At 37.3% G+C, this 17,198-nt stretch overlaps 1 protein-coding gene across 4 annotated transcripts in view; it reads right to left on the bottom strand.

The window, feature by feature from the left end:
* Positions 1 to 289: 289 nt before the first annotated feature.
* The window catches only part of Mettl15 (methyltransferase 15, mitochondrial 12S rRNA N4-cytidine), a 175,956-nt gene continuing 159,047 nt past the window's right edge, over positions 290 to 17,198 (bottom strand). For all 4 annotated transcript variants that reach the window (XM_057781042.1, XM_057781040.1, XM_057781043.1 and 1 more), the window contains one exon: positions 290 to 1,877. In XM_057781042.1, coding sequence (XP_057637025.1) covers positions 1,435 to 1,877 — 443 coding nt within the window. In that variant the 3' untranslated portion in view covers positions 290 to 1,434. The remainder of the gene's footprint in view (positions 1,878 to 17,198) is intronic.

The following is a 17,198-nucleotide window of genomic DNA, read 5'->3' as shown; positions in this document are numbered from 1 at the left end:
ACTAGGTACAAGGGCAAAATCTAAGATTCCAGGATGAAAAGCTAGCGATGGGTAGATCCCTGAAGCTAACTGGCAATACACTGCAACCAGTCAGTGAACTTGAAGTCAGTTAACAGACCCTATCTCAAAAAGATGACTGAGAAAGACACCTGCCATTGACCTCTGACCTACACATAAACAAACACACATGTATGAGCACCCACACACATCTGTGTACACACACAAAAAAATACATGCACACACAAATAAAATATAGTGCATATAAGCAATGGGATTTTATTCAGTTACAAAATGAGGTTATTTTATTTTTCATGTTCAAAAATAGAATGAAACTGGATATCATTATATCAAGCAAAAAAGTCCGATTCAGAAGGACAAATATTATATGTTTCTTCTCATATGAAGAAAGAAACTATATTTAAACTTACATGTGTGTTATGTATGTATAAATATACATATGAATATAATATGTATACACAAGTAGAAAGAGGGCTAAGAGAGGGGAGAGTGATATATAGAAGATAATAGATTATCTGTGACAACATGAGGCAGAGCAAGAGACCAGTTTAGGGGAGGGAGAGTCCAGTAAGGGAAGAAGGAATTGGGGAAGGGAAAGAGAGGAGTATTGGGGGTGAGAATAATCAATGCAATGCTTTAATTTTCATGGAAACGCCATAAAAAAAGAAATTTACTACTTTGCATGATGTCTAAAAATTAAAAAAGAAACACAAGACGCAAATGAGAGATTACATTGCTCACTAAAGGTATTATACATTACGGCAATTGATACACTTGGCATCAAATAGAAGTTCTGGACTTCAAATTTTCCATGCGGGCTGTTAGGAAAATTCTATGTGATTACTCTGAAATACATGAAACATGGATCATACTGAGAAATGCCACCAAAGCAATGAGTTATGACTTTGCTAGTGAAAATCATCTGTGTGGCAGATTTTAAATAAAATAATAAAAAGTTTACATTTGAGAAAGTTATAGTAGGAGAAACTATAATTTGTTCCATTATCATCTTGAATTATTTGAGACATAGAAAGTCTGTTGGAAATGTAAATAACTCAATTTGGAATTTAGAGCATACAAATATGATTATCTTTCTTTTGACAGCTTGAGTTTATAAACCTACATTAATACAATGTCATAGTTTTTCCATTTCCTCATTAAAGAAAGAATTGAATTTTATAATTCAAATACAATGCAGAGATCAACAAGTGCTTACAGTTTTGAGACTCTCTGCTCTCTGAGTGAAAGTTTTTATGTCATGTTAAAACTTCCTTTATTATCTTTAGAGACAAAGATACTAAATACCACTAATTTCCAGGCTGCCCAATACTTTACATTGCATTAAACTGTTCAGAAACAAGGTTTTCAATTAGAAAAATATCAGAAGTATAGAAGGAAACTTTGATGATAAGATCCTCATAATTTGATAGCCGCCCTGAGCTTGGCTGAGCGCCCTCTGGGGTTATCTTGGACATCTTCATCTTCTGGGGTAAGTACCTTCTTGTGAATCAGATCCCACATCAGAGGAGCTCTTCCAGAGCTGCTCCCCTCACTCTCATGATTTGAATCCAGCTGTGCAGTTTGCCTTACCTTCTGTCTGATGCTGAGGTTAAATCTTTCTGTCATACTTATCCCAAGCAAAAATCGTTTGACAATGCGATCTTCTAAAGAATGGAAGGAGAGCGCAACAAGACGACCACCAGTTTTCAGAAATTTCTGTGCTGTTTTCAGTCCCATATAGAGTTCATTGAGCTCATTATTCACAAAGATGCGAAGAGCTTGGAACGTCTTGGTAGCAATGTGGGTAGATCTTTGTAGCAAGTCCTTTCTTGCATAGACAGCTGAGGTAGGAAAGGCACCTAGAGAGATTTTGTAAGAATAAGGAAAAAAGACAGGCAACATTAACATTTGCTATGTAAATGTCATATAGTGTGCACTTTTAAAAAACTAAATTTTCTGAGAAATAGTGATATTTCAGTAATAATTTCCTCTTATTTTAATTTTCTTTATGGTTTAAAACCATATAGCATAACTAAATTTTATAGCTCAACAACTGTAATCAAAGACGGAGAAATAGAAGGAGTAGACAGTATTTTGAAGATATTATTACAAAATTTCACAACTTTGCAAAAACCATTAGCTTATAGTAATAAAAAGTGTAATGTGCTGCAAATAAAATAAAGAAAACCATATCTAGGTGCATCATAACTGAACTGCTACAAGCTAAAGACAGTAAGAAAAATCATAAAAGCAGCAAAGAAAATAACAGATCCTCAATAAGTCAATGCACAGAGGAGAATAGACTGGGGAATGCTCAGCCATAAATAGGATCTATGTACCACAATCTACCCTTCAAGGCACAAGATTCTTCCTGGAAGAAGGGGCAGAAATTTAAGAGCTGATGGTGGCAGTGATCACTTACAGTGATTATGAAAGCATGCAGAAGACACATGCAAGTTTAGGTCAAACAAACTCCCAGCAAAGAGGTGGCCAGGTGAGCACCAAGTCCCATCCCCTTTTGAGACGCCATTGGCCTGTGATAGCTGTTGGCTGTTGGAAGAGGAAGAGTTGAATTTTTTTTTTTTTTTTGGATCTAATCCCTAGTAGGTTGACTGCAGGCTATGGCAGGTCCCACTCCAAAGACTTCTTGGGCAAAATAAACTGAACTTTTTGGGGAAAATGAGAAGAATGCTCAGTGTCATCGTGAGAGTCCCTAAATGGATTTCCATGTTGCAGTCACTGGTCAAGAGTGCTAGGATGGAGTCTTCATGACTATCAGAGATGAGATAGAAACACCTATTTACAAGCCATTGGGGGAAAAAGATTCAAAACCACACCAGATTCAGTACCTTCTCAGATGCTGGGCTCTGGTTTAGGCTATTAAGGAAGAAAATATTAATGAAAGTGAGACATGGTCCCAGCCTTTAAGGAGCTCACTATTGCAACCTGTCACTTCATCCTAATTTCGCCACACGCTTTACTTTAAAATCAGAAATAGAATTTGTCTGTTCTTCCATTTCCTGAGTTTAATCATGGAGTCTAGTATACCTAATTCATTCAATTATGGAATAAAGTAGCCAAGACAGAAAATGTGGTCTCAACCACAATTTGGGTGGTTTGGTTTTATAAAGGGAGAAAATTATCTTTTTTGTGTTTTATTAACAGATTTGGCTGACATAGGACAATGTATATTAGTTTTATGTGGGAAAAGGTGTGCTTAACCCAGGTAGAACTCATCACAATTACCCTACATTTACCAAACTCACAGATTTGTCTCTGATTTTCTTGACAGCAGGCGCTGTTTCCTGTTTCCTCCTAAAGCCCTAGCATACCTTCGACAAAAATGAGATGACTAGCTCTACTCTAGACCTAACGAGTCAGTTTCAGCAGTTCATTATATAGAGCCAGTACCTTAAAAGAGCCTGATATTTCTTTGAGGTCAAGAGACAAAGCTATTTTTTAAATTTACTTCTTTTTCATACTATATATTTGTCATAATTTTCCTCTTTCCAAACTACTCCCAGATCTTCTCCATGCAATCCCTATATTCCCAACTTCATATTCTGTCTCTCAAAAACCAACCACTTAAGGAAATGCTCAACATCCTTAGCCATCAGAGAAATGCAAATCAAAACAACTCTGAGATTCCACCTTACACCTGTCAGAATGGCCAAGATCAAAAACACTGATGACAGCTTATTTTGAAGAGGATATGGGGTAAGAGGACCACTCCTTCATTGCTGGTGGGAGTGCTATAGCACTTTTGGATATCAGTATGGCAATTTTCAGAAAATTAGGAAACAACCCACTTCAAGATCCAGCAATACAACTTTTGGGTATATACCCAAAGGATGCTCAAACATTTTACAAGCACATGTGCTCAGCTATGTTCATAGTAGCATTATTCGTCATAGCCAGAACCCGGAAACAACCTAAATACCTCTCAATCGAAAAATGGATAAGGAAAATGTGGTACATTTACACAATGAAGTACTACATAGTAGGAAAAAAAAAACTAATGACATCTTGAAATTTGCAGAAAAATGGATGGAGCTAGAAAACATCATATTGAGTGAGGTAACCCAGACCAATAAAGACAAATATAATATGTACTCACTCAGAAGTGGGTTTTAGACATAAGGCAAAGAAAACCAGTCTACAATTCACAATCCCAGAGAATCTAGTCAACAATGAGAATCCTAACAAAGACATACATGGATCTAATCTACATGGGACTTAGAAAAAGACAAGATCTTCTGAGTAAATTGTGAGCATGGGGATCATGAGAGAGGGTAGAAGGGAAGGGGAGGGGAGAAAAGCATATAGCTCAATTTAAAACATAAAAATATAATAGTAAAAAAAAAACCATGGTAGAGGTCCAGACCATTGTATCAAATGTGATTGTGGGTACTAAATTATGATGTTAATGGGGCAATTGAGGCCTCAAATTTGCTAGCAATTTCAATGTCTCAACACACATGATTGCATGGATTTGATTATATTTGATAATTATTGGGCTTGTCTTAATCCATCAAGCATTTGCACACAAAACGGAGCACCTGCAGGTAATTTTTACTTCAAGAAATGCAAACTTGCAAACCCTTACTATATGGATGATACATTGTCAACATGCAAATTGAACATAATGTTTACATATTTCTTTTGCAAAATAAAAATAAAATTAGAAGTTTACATTAAAAATCCTTTAAGATCTTAAGCAATTTAAACTGCATAAACATAGCCACTGTTTAAAATGCAAAAGCCAACAAAAATGCTGTTGCATATGAAATAAATTGCCAATATAGTTACTTTAAAAATTCTTCCCAAGAGTCAACCAAAAAGCATGCTTCCTTGTGTCTTGATGTGTAAATATATACTTATGTATATACGTAAGTATATATAAGAGAATTAACTGCAAACTAATGTATCACATGGTTTACTTACCTTATTTTGAAAAGTAACTTCAGCTGTACAGATGCTCTATAATTCATTTTGTTATTTCACTTATCAAGTATTTATATTGCTAATCACATCCCAGATAGCTCAGAATACAATTGCAGATAAGATAAAGGTGGCTTTATCAGGTCAAGTTCATATTGCCACCATAACAGAAACAAGTAAAATATTTTCAATTTTTTTATTCAATCGGCCTGTAATAAATATGTAAACTGCACAATTTAGATTTCTATACAACACTAAAAGCCTACAGAGTATATTGGAACTCAGAATCTGAGCAAAGTGCTTACCCTGTATGATAACTTTAAATGTCCACAGAATTGGAATTATTTAGGTCAAAGGGTATTTTTGCCCATTTAAATTTGGATCAATACTTCTAAATTTATCCTCTAAGTAGATTGCACCAATTTACTTCCATCAATAGTATATTATAGAGTCAATATCCCCACATCCTTGCCAGTATGAGGAATAATAACTGTTTAGTCCTGACTAGTCTAATAGTAGGCTAATGATAGTGGACTGTTGTTTTAATTTGCATTCATTGGCAATTAGTAGGTTTGGGCATCTTTTCAAATCTAATAGCCATTTGATTCCGGCTATAAATTGCTTGAATAAATCTTATGCTCATGTTCTTAATGTGATGTTGCTTTTTACCTTCATTGATTTGGAAGACTTGTTTATTAAATAATAATATTAACCCTTGTTCTATCATATATAAATTGAATTTTTCGATTATGACCTAAATTTTATAGATTTCCTGCTATACAGAAATTAAGGTTTTTGTGGCGTGTGGAATGAATGCCAACCCAGAAAATTCTGTATGTGATGAATTATGTGTGTGTGATGGGGTGGAGGCAGGGCGGCAGTATTTGTACACGTATATGCAGATATGAGTGCCTGTGTGGGAGGAAGCTACAGGACGTGCAATACTTTCCCCTTTAGCTCTCTGTCTTATGTATCGCAAGGCAATTTCTCAAAACCAGAAGCCCACATCTGAGCTAGGCTGGCTTGCTCTACGATCTGCTGTCCCTGCTCCACAATAACGGGGGACTTTTTACATGGTTGCTGGGATTCAAATTCAAGTTCTCAAGCTTGCAAAGCAAGCACTCTCATCCACTGAGTCATCTAGTCATCCCCTCCCCACTTTTCCCCATTTACCTACTAATGTATTAGATTATATCACAATGAAGAAAGCTTCCTCCCCTCCAACATTATAAGCTTTATTTTTGATATATTTCTGAGTTTGTTTGTATGCATAAGTATTTGATGCACATGAAAAATAACTTTCATTATAGTATGAGGTCCAGCACTCCATTTTATAAATGCTACATTTCCCCTATTGACTTACACACCGTGATTCTGATGAAGTACTGTATTTCAAGATACATATGAAAGGATTCCAACATTCTCAATTGTTTTACATTAATGCATTTCTCTATTTTTGTACCAATATAAAACTATTTTAAATAATGATTATTGGCTCCTTATGCTAGATTTTGTCACTTGGGGTAACTTCTTGGTAACCATACTAGTCCATAATAACCATCTTTTCAAAGCTGTCTTGGATATTTCTCTTGCGTTTATAATTCCAAATTAAATAAATAATTAATGAGGCATATACAGAAAGTAGTAGTATAATTAGAATTACAGCAACTTTCTAGGCTATTTTGAATAATAATTAACATTATCTTAATATTAAATTAATCCAAGAACATAGTATTTCTGTTGATATTTTACATGTTGTCATTATAGTTTAATAGCTGTTGTCATCTAAGTCATGATTAAACATCTGTAAGTACACCATTTACAAAATCACATCTTACTAAGGAAAAGCATGATGTGGGAGGTCCTTCTGTCTATATGTTTCTTTGATTGGTTAATGAATAAAGGAACTACTTTGGGCCTATAGCAGAGCTATAGGGGAACAGAACTAGGTGGGGAAAACTAAGCAGAATGCTGGGAGGAAGAAGGTGGAGTCAGAGAGACGCTATGGAACCACAGTAGCTGGAAACAGTTGTGATAGAACTTTGCTGGTAGGCCACAACCTCATGGTGACATACAGATCAATAGAAATGAGTTAAATTAAGATGCAAGAGATAGCCAATAAGAAGCTAGAGCTAATGAGCCAAGCGGTGATTTAATTAATACAGTTTCTGTGTGATTATTTTGGTTCTGAGCGACTGGGACAAATAAGCAGTTCCTTACAACAAAAGCAAATGAATGGTCACACATATACTAAGACAGCATTGGGTAACAAAAATGGTCCTAACCTCAGAAAAGCCTTTCTCTTTATGGCTGTGGGTGTGAGGTATACATTTAGTTTCTGAGTATGTCTTTCAGTTGTAAGATGTCACATTGATAACTCTGGAACACTGGACTTTTGTGAATATGAAATATTAAAAGCATTTAAGTAGTATTTAGTGTACATTTAGAAAAAAATTCCATTCACAAATTTACTTCTCTCTTACTGTCAGGTGTAAAACAGAGTGGGTACGGAAGGGGAACTTTAAACATTAAAGATTTGCCAAATACCATAAAAACAGACAGAAACCAAATCGAAGGCCCAGGTATCAATCTACAAACCTACGAACACCTGATTTTTGACAAAAAAGTAAGAAATTATAAGATGGAAAAAATAAGGCATATTCAACAAATGGTGCTGGCATAATTGGATATCAACATGTCAAAGAATAAAAATAGACCCATATCTATCACCATACAGGATCAAAGATCTTAAAATAAAACCAACCACACTGAACCTCACAGAAGAGAAAGTACACTTGAATGCACTGGCTCTGGGAGCAACAATTAATAAATGGGACCTCCTGAAACTGAGAACCTTCTGAAAAGCAAAGTACATTGTCAACAAGACAAAACAGCAGCCTACAGAATGGGAAAAGATCTTCACCAACCCCACATGAAACAGAATGCTGACCTCCAAAATATAAAAATAACTCAAGAAATTGGTCATCAAAACAACAAATAATCCAATAAAGAAGGGGGTACAGACCTAAACAGAGAACTCTCAATAGATGAATCTAAAATGGCTGAAAGACACTTAAAAAAATGTTCACTATCCTTAGCCATCAGAGAAAAGCAAATCTAAACAACTCTGAGATTCCATCTTATACCTGTTAGAATGGCCAAGATCAAAAACACTGATGACAGCTTATTCTGGAGAGGATATGGGATAAGGGGCCCACTCCTCCATTGTTGGTGGGAGTGCAAACTGGTATAGCACCTTTGGATATCAGTATGGCAATTTTCAGAAAATTAGGAAACAACCCACTTCAAGATCCAGCAATACAACTTTTGGGTATATACCCAAAGAATACTCAATCATTTTACAAGCACATGAGCTCCACTATGTTCATAGTAGCATTATTTATCATAGCCAGAAAATGGAAACAACTTAAATGCCCCTCAATCAAAAAAAAAAAAATGGATAAGGAAAATGTGGTACATTTACACAATGAAGTACTACATAATAAGAAAAAAAAAACTAATGACATCTTGAAATTTGCTGATAAACAGATGATCTAGAAAACATATTGAGTGAGGTAACTCAGACCCAGAAAGACAAATATAATATGTACTCACTCATAAATGACTTTTAGCCATAAAACAAGAAAAGCTAGCCTACAATTCACAACCCCAGAGAACCTAGATAACAAGGAGGACCCTAAAAGAGACATACATGGATCTAGTCTATATGGGAAGTAGAAAAAGACAAGATCTCCTGAGTAAATTGTGAGCATGGGGATCATGGGAGAGGGTAGAAGAGGAGGGAAGAGGAAGAGAGAGGAGTGGAGAAAAAAATATATAGCTCAATTAAAAACAATTAAAAAAAGATTTGCCAAACATTCTAGACTAACAAGTGAGAAGTAGGTCAGTATTCAAAATGTTTCTAATGCATAAATTAATGGTACACCCTCAAATTTACAGAGTATTGCTTATATATTTAAACTATGAGGATTTAGAATTTATTGTTTTTGATTTGATGTCTATTTATAACTGGTGCTATGAATAAGCACCTGAGCCTCATTAACATAAACCATCCAGATTATTTTTCAACCATCTTGCCAGGAGATTATTTTCCATAATTAAACTTCTAAACTTCTCTTGCATTGTAAAGTATACAACTTGTTTTCTATCATTTTAAGAGTACAACATTTTTATTTTGTTTTTTCTTATTTTTTTTCTGTTTCTGCTTTTTTATTTCTGTAGCTTTCATAAGATATCTTTCTACACAGGTATCTTATTTCTTAAACATAGTTTCACAACAATAAAATATATTGTAAGTCATTTTAATCCACTCCTTTGTTTCCGCAGTCTTGCTCTGCTGGACCATTTATTTAGTCTGACTATTTAGTGCATCTAAAGTTACCAGTAGATTTCTAGTCTAAAACAATTATAGTTCACATTATCACAAAAAATATCCTGCAAGAACCCAACAAATGCATATGCTTAACAATATACCATTCATTCATTTAGCCAATATTTAAAATCTTTAATAGGTTAAATACTGAGGATTAAAATACTTAAACGTATGTCATCATTGACCTGAAGGAATTGAAACCCTTTAATAAGAATGAAAAGCGATGTTATAATGACTGTCAAAGACACAGTAGCAAAAAGAAAAGGAAGATTCCAGGTTGTCTATATTATATTTTGTAAACTGATGCTTCTAGTAAAGTGGCATAGTAAAACATAATATCCTCAAATCCCAACCAAACAACAGAATGCTTCTGTCACAGAGGTATAAAAAATGCAAGATGCCACACTCCTCTGCTAAGCCACAATGACCATGGTAAAGTCATTAATATAACTATTTAAATATCTTCCTCAATGTTTCTCAAGGTTTTGTGTGGTGTACATGTGTGTTCACACATATATGAGTTTGTGTATGCACATTAATTAATATGGGCATTAAATGGAAAATCTGATATTGTCTTCCTCAATGACTTTTCACTGTCTATATTAAAGCAGAGTATCTTGCTGAATACAGAACTCTCCAATTTGGGCTAGTCTTGCTAGCCATATTGGCCCAAATTCTGTCTCTGCCTCCAGGTTGCACACACCTGGCTTTTATGTGGATGCTGGGGATCCAAACTCTATTCCCCGGTTTTCCTGGAAAACACTTAATCCACTGAGCCATCTCTCCAGCTGCTTTTATTTTCAAAAACTAATTACTCCGTATAATTTATTTTACAGGTAATACACTTGAGAAATGCTGAAAGCAGACTTTCTGTTAATCATGTTTATGTGCTTTAATTATGTCAATAAATCCTTACCCATATTATGAGAGGTAAGAAGCAGATATCCTTATATTTGATTAAAGCTAAACAACAATAGCAAATGAAACAAAAACAAATAAAGAAAAATCAAGGGGTTAAATGTTGCCTCCAAAATTTGCAGGTATTGTATGTGGATGAAACCCATGACCTTATAACACCACTGATCTCCCTTTTTGGTAATAAATAGCGCAACTAAACACGCTAGAAGAAAATTAACATTTTTGAGCAATTTATCGGACACTTAGGGAAGTCCAGATCAGTGCTATTTGTTGTTTTGGTTGTGAAACTTCACAATAGCATTGTGCATATAATTCAGTGTCCTTAGGATCATCTTTGGCTTAAATGCACTCAAAATAAGGCAGCAATTTTAAGATGGTATGCTCAGCAAATCTCCTCATCTCCTCTTTTCTGATTAGGAGGAAAGGAAGCTAGAATGATGGCACCAGGTTCAGAGTGGCTTACACAGGCTCTGATTCCACATCAGGTGTTTTATGTAACAATCTCATTTTCTGGGAAAGACCAAGTATAGAATCTTTACTCTAAACCTGAATAGCTTGTTACTGAGAGATGTTTTAATGGATGTCAAATCTCTTCGCATCAAGTTGCAAGAGTTTGGCTTTCTCTCTTCATGTCCCTGGGGAAGATGTGCATTGTCAACCCTAGAGACTGTGCATCTGGTGAAAGCAGCAACCTCCCTGGTCTCATAACCTGGGAATGGAAATGAATACCCTTGGCTTTTGTCCTTTTCATTCTACTGAAAATAACTTATTGTTAGCTCAGGTTATTAGACTGGACATTTGTCTCCCCCTTTCATCCGCTTCCTTGATAGTGGGTTTATAAAAGCAACAGTTGTGACTGGTGCCATTATCTTGACTTTTGGGTAGGTGCAGATTACACATATTTGATTAAGAATCAAAATGCACCCAAGTCACCTGTTAGGAAGGAGTTGTGTTACAGTTGTTTCTATGTTTTAAAAGGATTGCTAAATATGCTCCAGCTAAAAAAAACATTGGGAGGAATAAGCTTATATACAAAGTAGAATAAAGTATTTTTTTCTGGAAAAATCTTGAATTAAGCCCTGCTGATTTTATTTTCTTAAAGTTTCTTCAGAAATCATGACATAAAATATTTTTCAAACATTTGTTGTTACACATTTATCATAAACACATGATTTAATAGTAAAAAGAGGGCATACTTGGCTTTCTTCTCTAGCCCCTTTCCTTTGATAGGATGCCTTTTCTTTCTTGAAGTTTCCATCTACATACCCTTAACACTCACCAATATGCCCTAATTTTCACCACCTACTTTAACTCAGTACTTTGCAGTATACATTTCACTCATACTTGGTTGTAAAAAGCCCGGGAACTAACTCTTACTCCCCAATCCCAGATACACAGACTGGTGAACAATAAGCACAAGGAGGAAAACCTACTGGATAAAAGGTATCTTACCAGTCTGACTCAAAGATAGTGATATTCAGGAAATGGTACTTTAGAAGTAGAACTTCTCTGACTCATCTCTTTCTAAGGCTGTTCATGTGTGCAAGGTTATGTGGTGATGTTCCCCGTCTCCATCAAATTCTTAAATAGTCCCTTAAGAGTTCATGTGTGTAGAATTTTGTGGAGATGCCTCCCACCCATCTCCATCACAGTCTCAAGTGGTTCCAGAACCTACTTTTAGTTCCCAATTCACCATTTTCAACCATACCATCCAAAAAGATTCCAAAAAGACTTCAGCATTCCCTTACCACTTAATACTATCACTGCACGGGTTGCAAACGTCTTTCACATGTCAATGAAGAATCTGGAAACTGTTTGTGAATTTCTAGGTTTTTTCTGATTTAAAAAGTCATGCTTAGTAAAAACAGTCCATTTTACACATAAATAATGGAATTCAATTTGTACATAAAAGCAGTCTGAGCTCAGTAATAAAAACAAACCCATCTTTTCACCAGAGAAATGATTTCAAGTCCTATAGAAAAATTAACATTTTCAGTTTTAGGATACCGTAGTACTAGTCCCACTTTTTAAAATTTAATACATTCACATGCTCTAATGTATTGAGATTTTTAAGCTCATGGATGAAATTAGCAACGTGCTGGGGCTGTCAACACGATGCATTGCAATCCTCCTGAGTCGCAGGGTTTAAAAATTAATTGAGCTCTTGCACCTGTTTGCCGGCATTCATCTGTTGAGTTTCCATCACATTTAATAAGTCTCTGTGACGCAACCCGTGTCCTTTCGCCTGGGATCCTTTAATACAGTGTTCAATTTTCACCAGTCTGAAATTCAAGTAATATTACGAATTTCAAACTGTTAATTAAAATCTGTGAAACAGAATGATCCTGGGTAAAATTGGCTTTAGTCAGTGAGGTTCTTTTTAAACTTCTCCAAAATCTCATCTAATCTCCAACTTCTACCAGGTTAATTCTGATGACAACATGATCTCACTATGAGCAGCTGAGATCTGCAAATAGGAACATTACCCAGGTCTTGTGGGCTGTTGTAATTATTTATAAAAATAATTTTAGATAGTAGCTAATATGTAATTAATAAACATTAGTATTACTTTTCATTATTATTATCACCATTAAATTAGTGCTTGGTCTGGGTCAGCTGGTATTAGAACATCTCTTCTTAGTACTACTGATAGAGACTAGCGATTATTCAATATGTGTGCATATGTCTATGTAAGAGTATGCCATGTGTGCAGGTGCCTATGGAGGCCAGAAGAATGTACTGGATCACCTGGAGCTAGAATTACAGGCAATTGTGTTCTTCCCCATGTGGTTTCTGGGATCTGAACTTGGATCTTCTGCAAGAGCACTGAGATGTCTTTCAAGTACCAAGCTCTATTTTCTTTCTAAGAAGCAAGATTTAAGGTCATGTCCTGCACCAGATTTTATTCTCTTCAAAGCTGGACTTCTTGTATAGGAAAACTAAGTATATTCATGAAATGCTATTTGTTAGTTCAGTGTCAAAAACATTATGAAATTAACTAATATGGTATGTAACGGTTTTAATTCAACAAATTACAAATGACAAAATAGCAATGTTTAATCATAGATATGAGCACAGCAGCCATGACATGTTAGCATAACATCAGAATTTGACTGTGGGTTTACCCACACCATATTTTTAATCCACATGATAATGAAACAACCGAATACTTTATTTTTAGTCCACTGTTAGTATAAAGAACTTTTTTCTTTTTTCTTTTTATTTATTTATTAATTAAAAATTTCCACCTCCTCCCATCCTCCCATTTCCCTCCCACTGCCCCTAATCCCCTTCCCCCCTCGCTCTCCAGTCGGAAACACACAACAATACAGTGATAAAAATTTCTTCAGGCCTAGGCGGAGGAAGCACCGGCGCACAGACAGTTCCAGGCGGCGGAGGCACCAGCAGGCAGGCCCTGGTGGCGGAGGCACCAGCAGGCACGCCAAGGCGGTGGAAGAACCGGCGCGCAGGCAGGCCCGGGCGGCAGAGGCATCGGCAGGCAGGCCTAGACGGCGGAAGCACCGGCGCGCAGGCAGGCCCGGGAGGCGGAGGCACCGGCAGGCAGGCAAGTCCAGGCGGCAGAGGCACCGGCGCGCAGGCAGGCCCGGGTGGCGGAGGCACCGGCAGGCAGGCCTAGGGGGCGGAAGCACCGGCACGCAGGCAGGCCTAGGCGGCGGAGGCACCAGCACGCAGGCAAGTCCAGGCGGCCTGGGCGGCGGAGGCACCGGCACGCAGGCAAGTCCGGGCGGCGGAGGCACCGGCGTGCAGGCAGGCCCGGGCGGCGGAGGCACTGGCAGTCAGGCCCAGGCAGGCCTAGGCGGCGGAAGTACCGGCGCGCAGGCAGGCCCGGGTGGCGGAGGCACCGGCAGGCAGGCCCGGGTGGCGGAGGCACCGGCAGGCAGGCCTAGGCGGCGGAAGCACCGGCGCACAGACAGTTCCGGGCGGCGGAGGCACCGGCAGGCAGGCCCGGGCGGCGGAGGCACTGGATGCAGGATAGTGCGGGCAAGAAACAGTGAAGCCCGCACTGAGAGCAGATTGCCCCGCTACAATTAAATCAAACCCAATAGATAGCATCGGTAAGAGGAGATGGGCAGACGCCAAGGCAAGAATTCACCCAACAATCTGAAAAACAACATGAAAACACCAGAACCCAATGATCTTACAACACAAGGACTTGAACACCCTAACACAGGAGAAGAGGAAAAAACTGACTTTTTGAAAGCAATAGAGTCCCTTAAACAACATGTAAAAAACGCCCTCATAGAAATGGATGAGAAATATAACAAAAAGTTTGAATAAATGAGTAAATACGTAAATGATACCCTGGGAAGCCAAGAAAAAACGATCAAACAGGTAATGGAAACAGTCCAAGAATTGAAAACTGAAATGGAAGCAAGGAAGAAAACACAAACTGAGGACCATCTGGATATGGCAAATATAGGTCAACGAGCAGAGACTACAGAAACAAGCATAATCAATAGAATACAAGAGATAGAAGAAAGAATCTCAGATTGTGAAGACAACATAGAGAAAATAAACGGACTGATCAAAGAAAACACCAAAACCAACAAATTCTCATCACAAAACATTCAGGAAATATGGGACACAATAAAAAGACCAAACCTAAGAATAATAGGGATAGAAGAAGAAGAGGCACAGCTCAAAGGTCCAGAAAACATTTTTAACAAAATTATGGAAGAAAACTTCCCCAACATAAAGAAAGATATTCCTTTGAATATTCAAGAAGCATACAGAACACCAAACAGACTGGATCAAAAAAAAAAGTCCCCTCGCCATATAATAATCAAAACACAAAATATACAGATTAAAGAAAAAATATTAAGAGCTGCAAAGGAAAAAGGCCAAGTAACTTATAAAGGTAAACCGATCAGACTTACACCTGACTTCTCTATGGAAACCATGAAAGCCAGAAGGTCCTGGATAGAGGTACTACAGAAACTAAGAGACCATGGATGCAAACCCAAACTACTATACCCAGCCAAGCTATCGTTCACTATCAATGGAGAAAACAAGACATTCCAGGATAAGAACAAATTTAAACAATACGTTGCCACAAATCCAGCCCTACAGAAAGTAATAGAAGGAAAATCACAACCCAAGGAATCCAACATTGCCAACACTGCCTACAATAACCCAGGCATCTAGCGACCCTTCAACAGCACAACTCAAAGAAGGGAGACACACAAACTCTTCTACCAAAAGCAGTAAGAATAACCGGAGTTAACAACCACTGGTCATTAATATCACTTAATATTAATGGTCTCAATTCACCAATAAAAAGGCACAGGCTAAGAGATTGGATACGAAAACAGGATCCAACAGTCTGCTGTTTGCAAGAAACTCATCTCAACCACAAAGACAGGCATCTACTCAGAGTAAAGGGTTGGGAAAAGGTTTTTCAAGCAAATGGTCCTAAGAAAAAAGCAGGTGTGGCCATACTAATTTCTAACAAAACTGACTTCAAACTAAAATCAATCAGAAGAGATCGAGAGGGACACTTTATACTCATAACAGGAACGATTCAGCAGGATGAAGTCTCAATCCTGAATATCTATGCCCCTAATATAAAAGCACCCACTTATGTAAAAGAAATACTGCTAAAACTCAAGGCAGACATCAAATCACACACACTAGTAGTAGGAGACTTCAACACACCTCTCTCACCAATGGACAGGTCAATCAGACAGAAAACTAATAGAGAATTAAGAGAATTGTTGGAGGTAATGAATCAAATGGACTTAACAGACATCTATAGAACACTCCACCCAAATAGGAAAGAATACACCTTCTTCTCTGCAGCTCATGGAACCTTCTTGAAAATTGACCACATACTTGGAAACAAAGGAAACCTCCACAGATACAAAAAAATATCAGTGTCCACCTGTGTATTATCAGATCACCACGGATTAAAGTTAGAAGCCACCAACAATGCTACCCCCAGAAAGCTGACAAACTCATGGAAACTGAACAGTCAACTACTGAACCACACCTGGGTCAAGGAAGAAATTAAGAAAGAAATTAAAGTCTTCCTTGAATTTAATGAAAACAAAGAGACAACATACTCAAACCTATGGGACACGATGAAAGCAGTGCTAAGAGGAAAGTTCATAGCACTAAGTGCCCACTTAAAGAAAATGGAGAAAGCATACATTGGGGACTTAACAGCACACCTGAAGCTCTAGAAAAAAAAGAAGCCGACGCGCCCAGGAGGAGTAGAAGACTGGAAATAATCAAACTGAGGGCAGAAATCAACAAAATAGAAACACAGAAAACAGTCCAAAGAATCAATGAAACAAAAAGTTGGTTCTTGGAGAAAATCAACAAGATTGACAAACCCCTATCCAAACTAATTAAACGACAGAGAGAGAACACACAAATAAATAAGATCAGAAATGAAAAGGGGGACATAACCACAGACACAGAGGAAATTCAGAGAATCATTAGATCTTACTACAAAAGCCTGTATGCCACAAAACTGGAAAATGCAAAAGAAATGGACACTTTTTTAGATAAGTACCATATACCAAACCTAAACCAAGACCAGGTGAACGATCTAAATAGACCTGTTAGTCGCGAAGAATTAGAAACAGTTATCAAAAATCTCCCTTCCAAAAAAAGCCCAGGACCAGATGGTTTCAATGCAGAATTCTACCAGAACTTCCAAGAAGAGCTAATACCTATACTTCTTAATGTATTTCACAATATAGAAACAGAAGAGTCATTGCCAAATTCCTTTTATGAAGCTACAGTTACCCTGATACCAAAACCACACAAAGACCCAACCAAGAAAGAGAATTACAGGCCTATCTCACTCATGAACATCGACGCAAAAATTCTCAATAAAATACTGGCAAACTGAATCCAAGAACACATTAGAAAAGTTATCCATTATGATCAAGTAGGCTTC

Source organism: Chionomys nivalis, chromosome 9, assembly GCF_950005125.1.
Source record: "Chionomys nivalis chromosome 9, mChiNiv1.1, whole genome shotgun sequence".
In the NCBI taxonomy this organism is placed as follows: domain Eukaryota; kingdom Metazoa; phylum Chordata; class Mammalia; order Rodentia; family Cricetidae; genus Chionomys; species Chionomys nivalis.
Note: the sequence above shows the minus strand (reverse complement) of the source record. Positions and strands in the feature narration are given on the sequence as shown.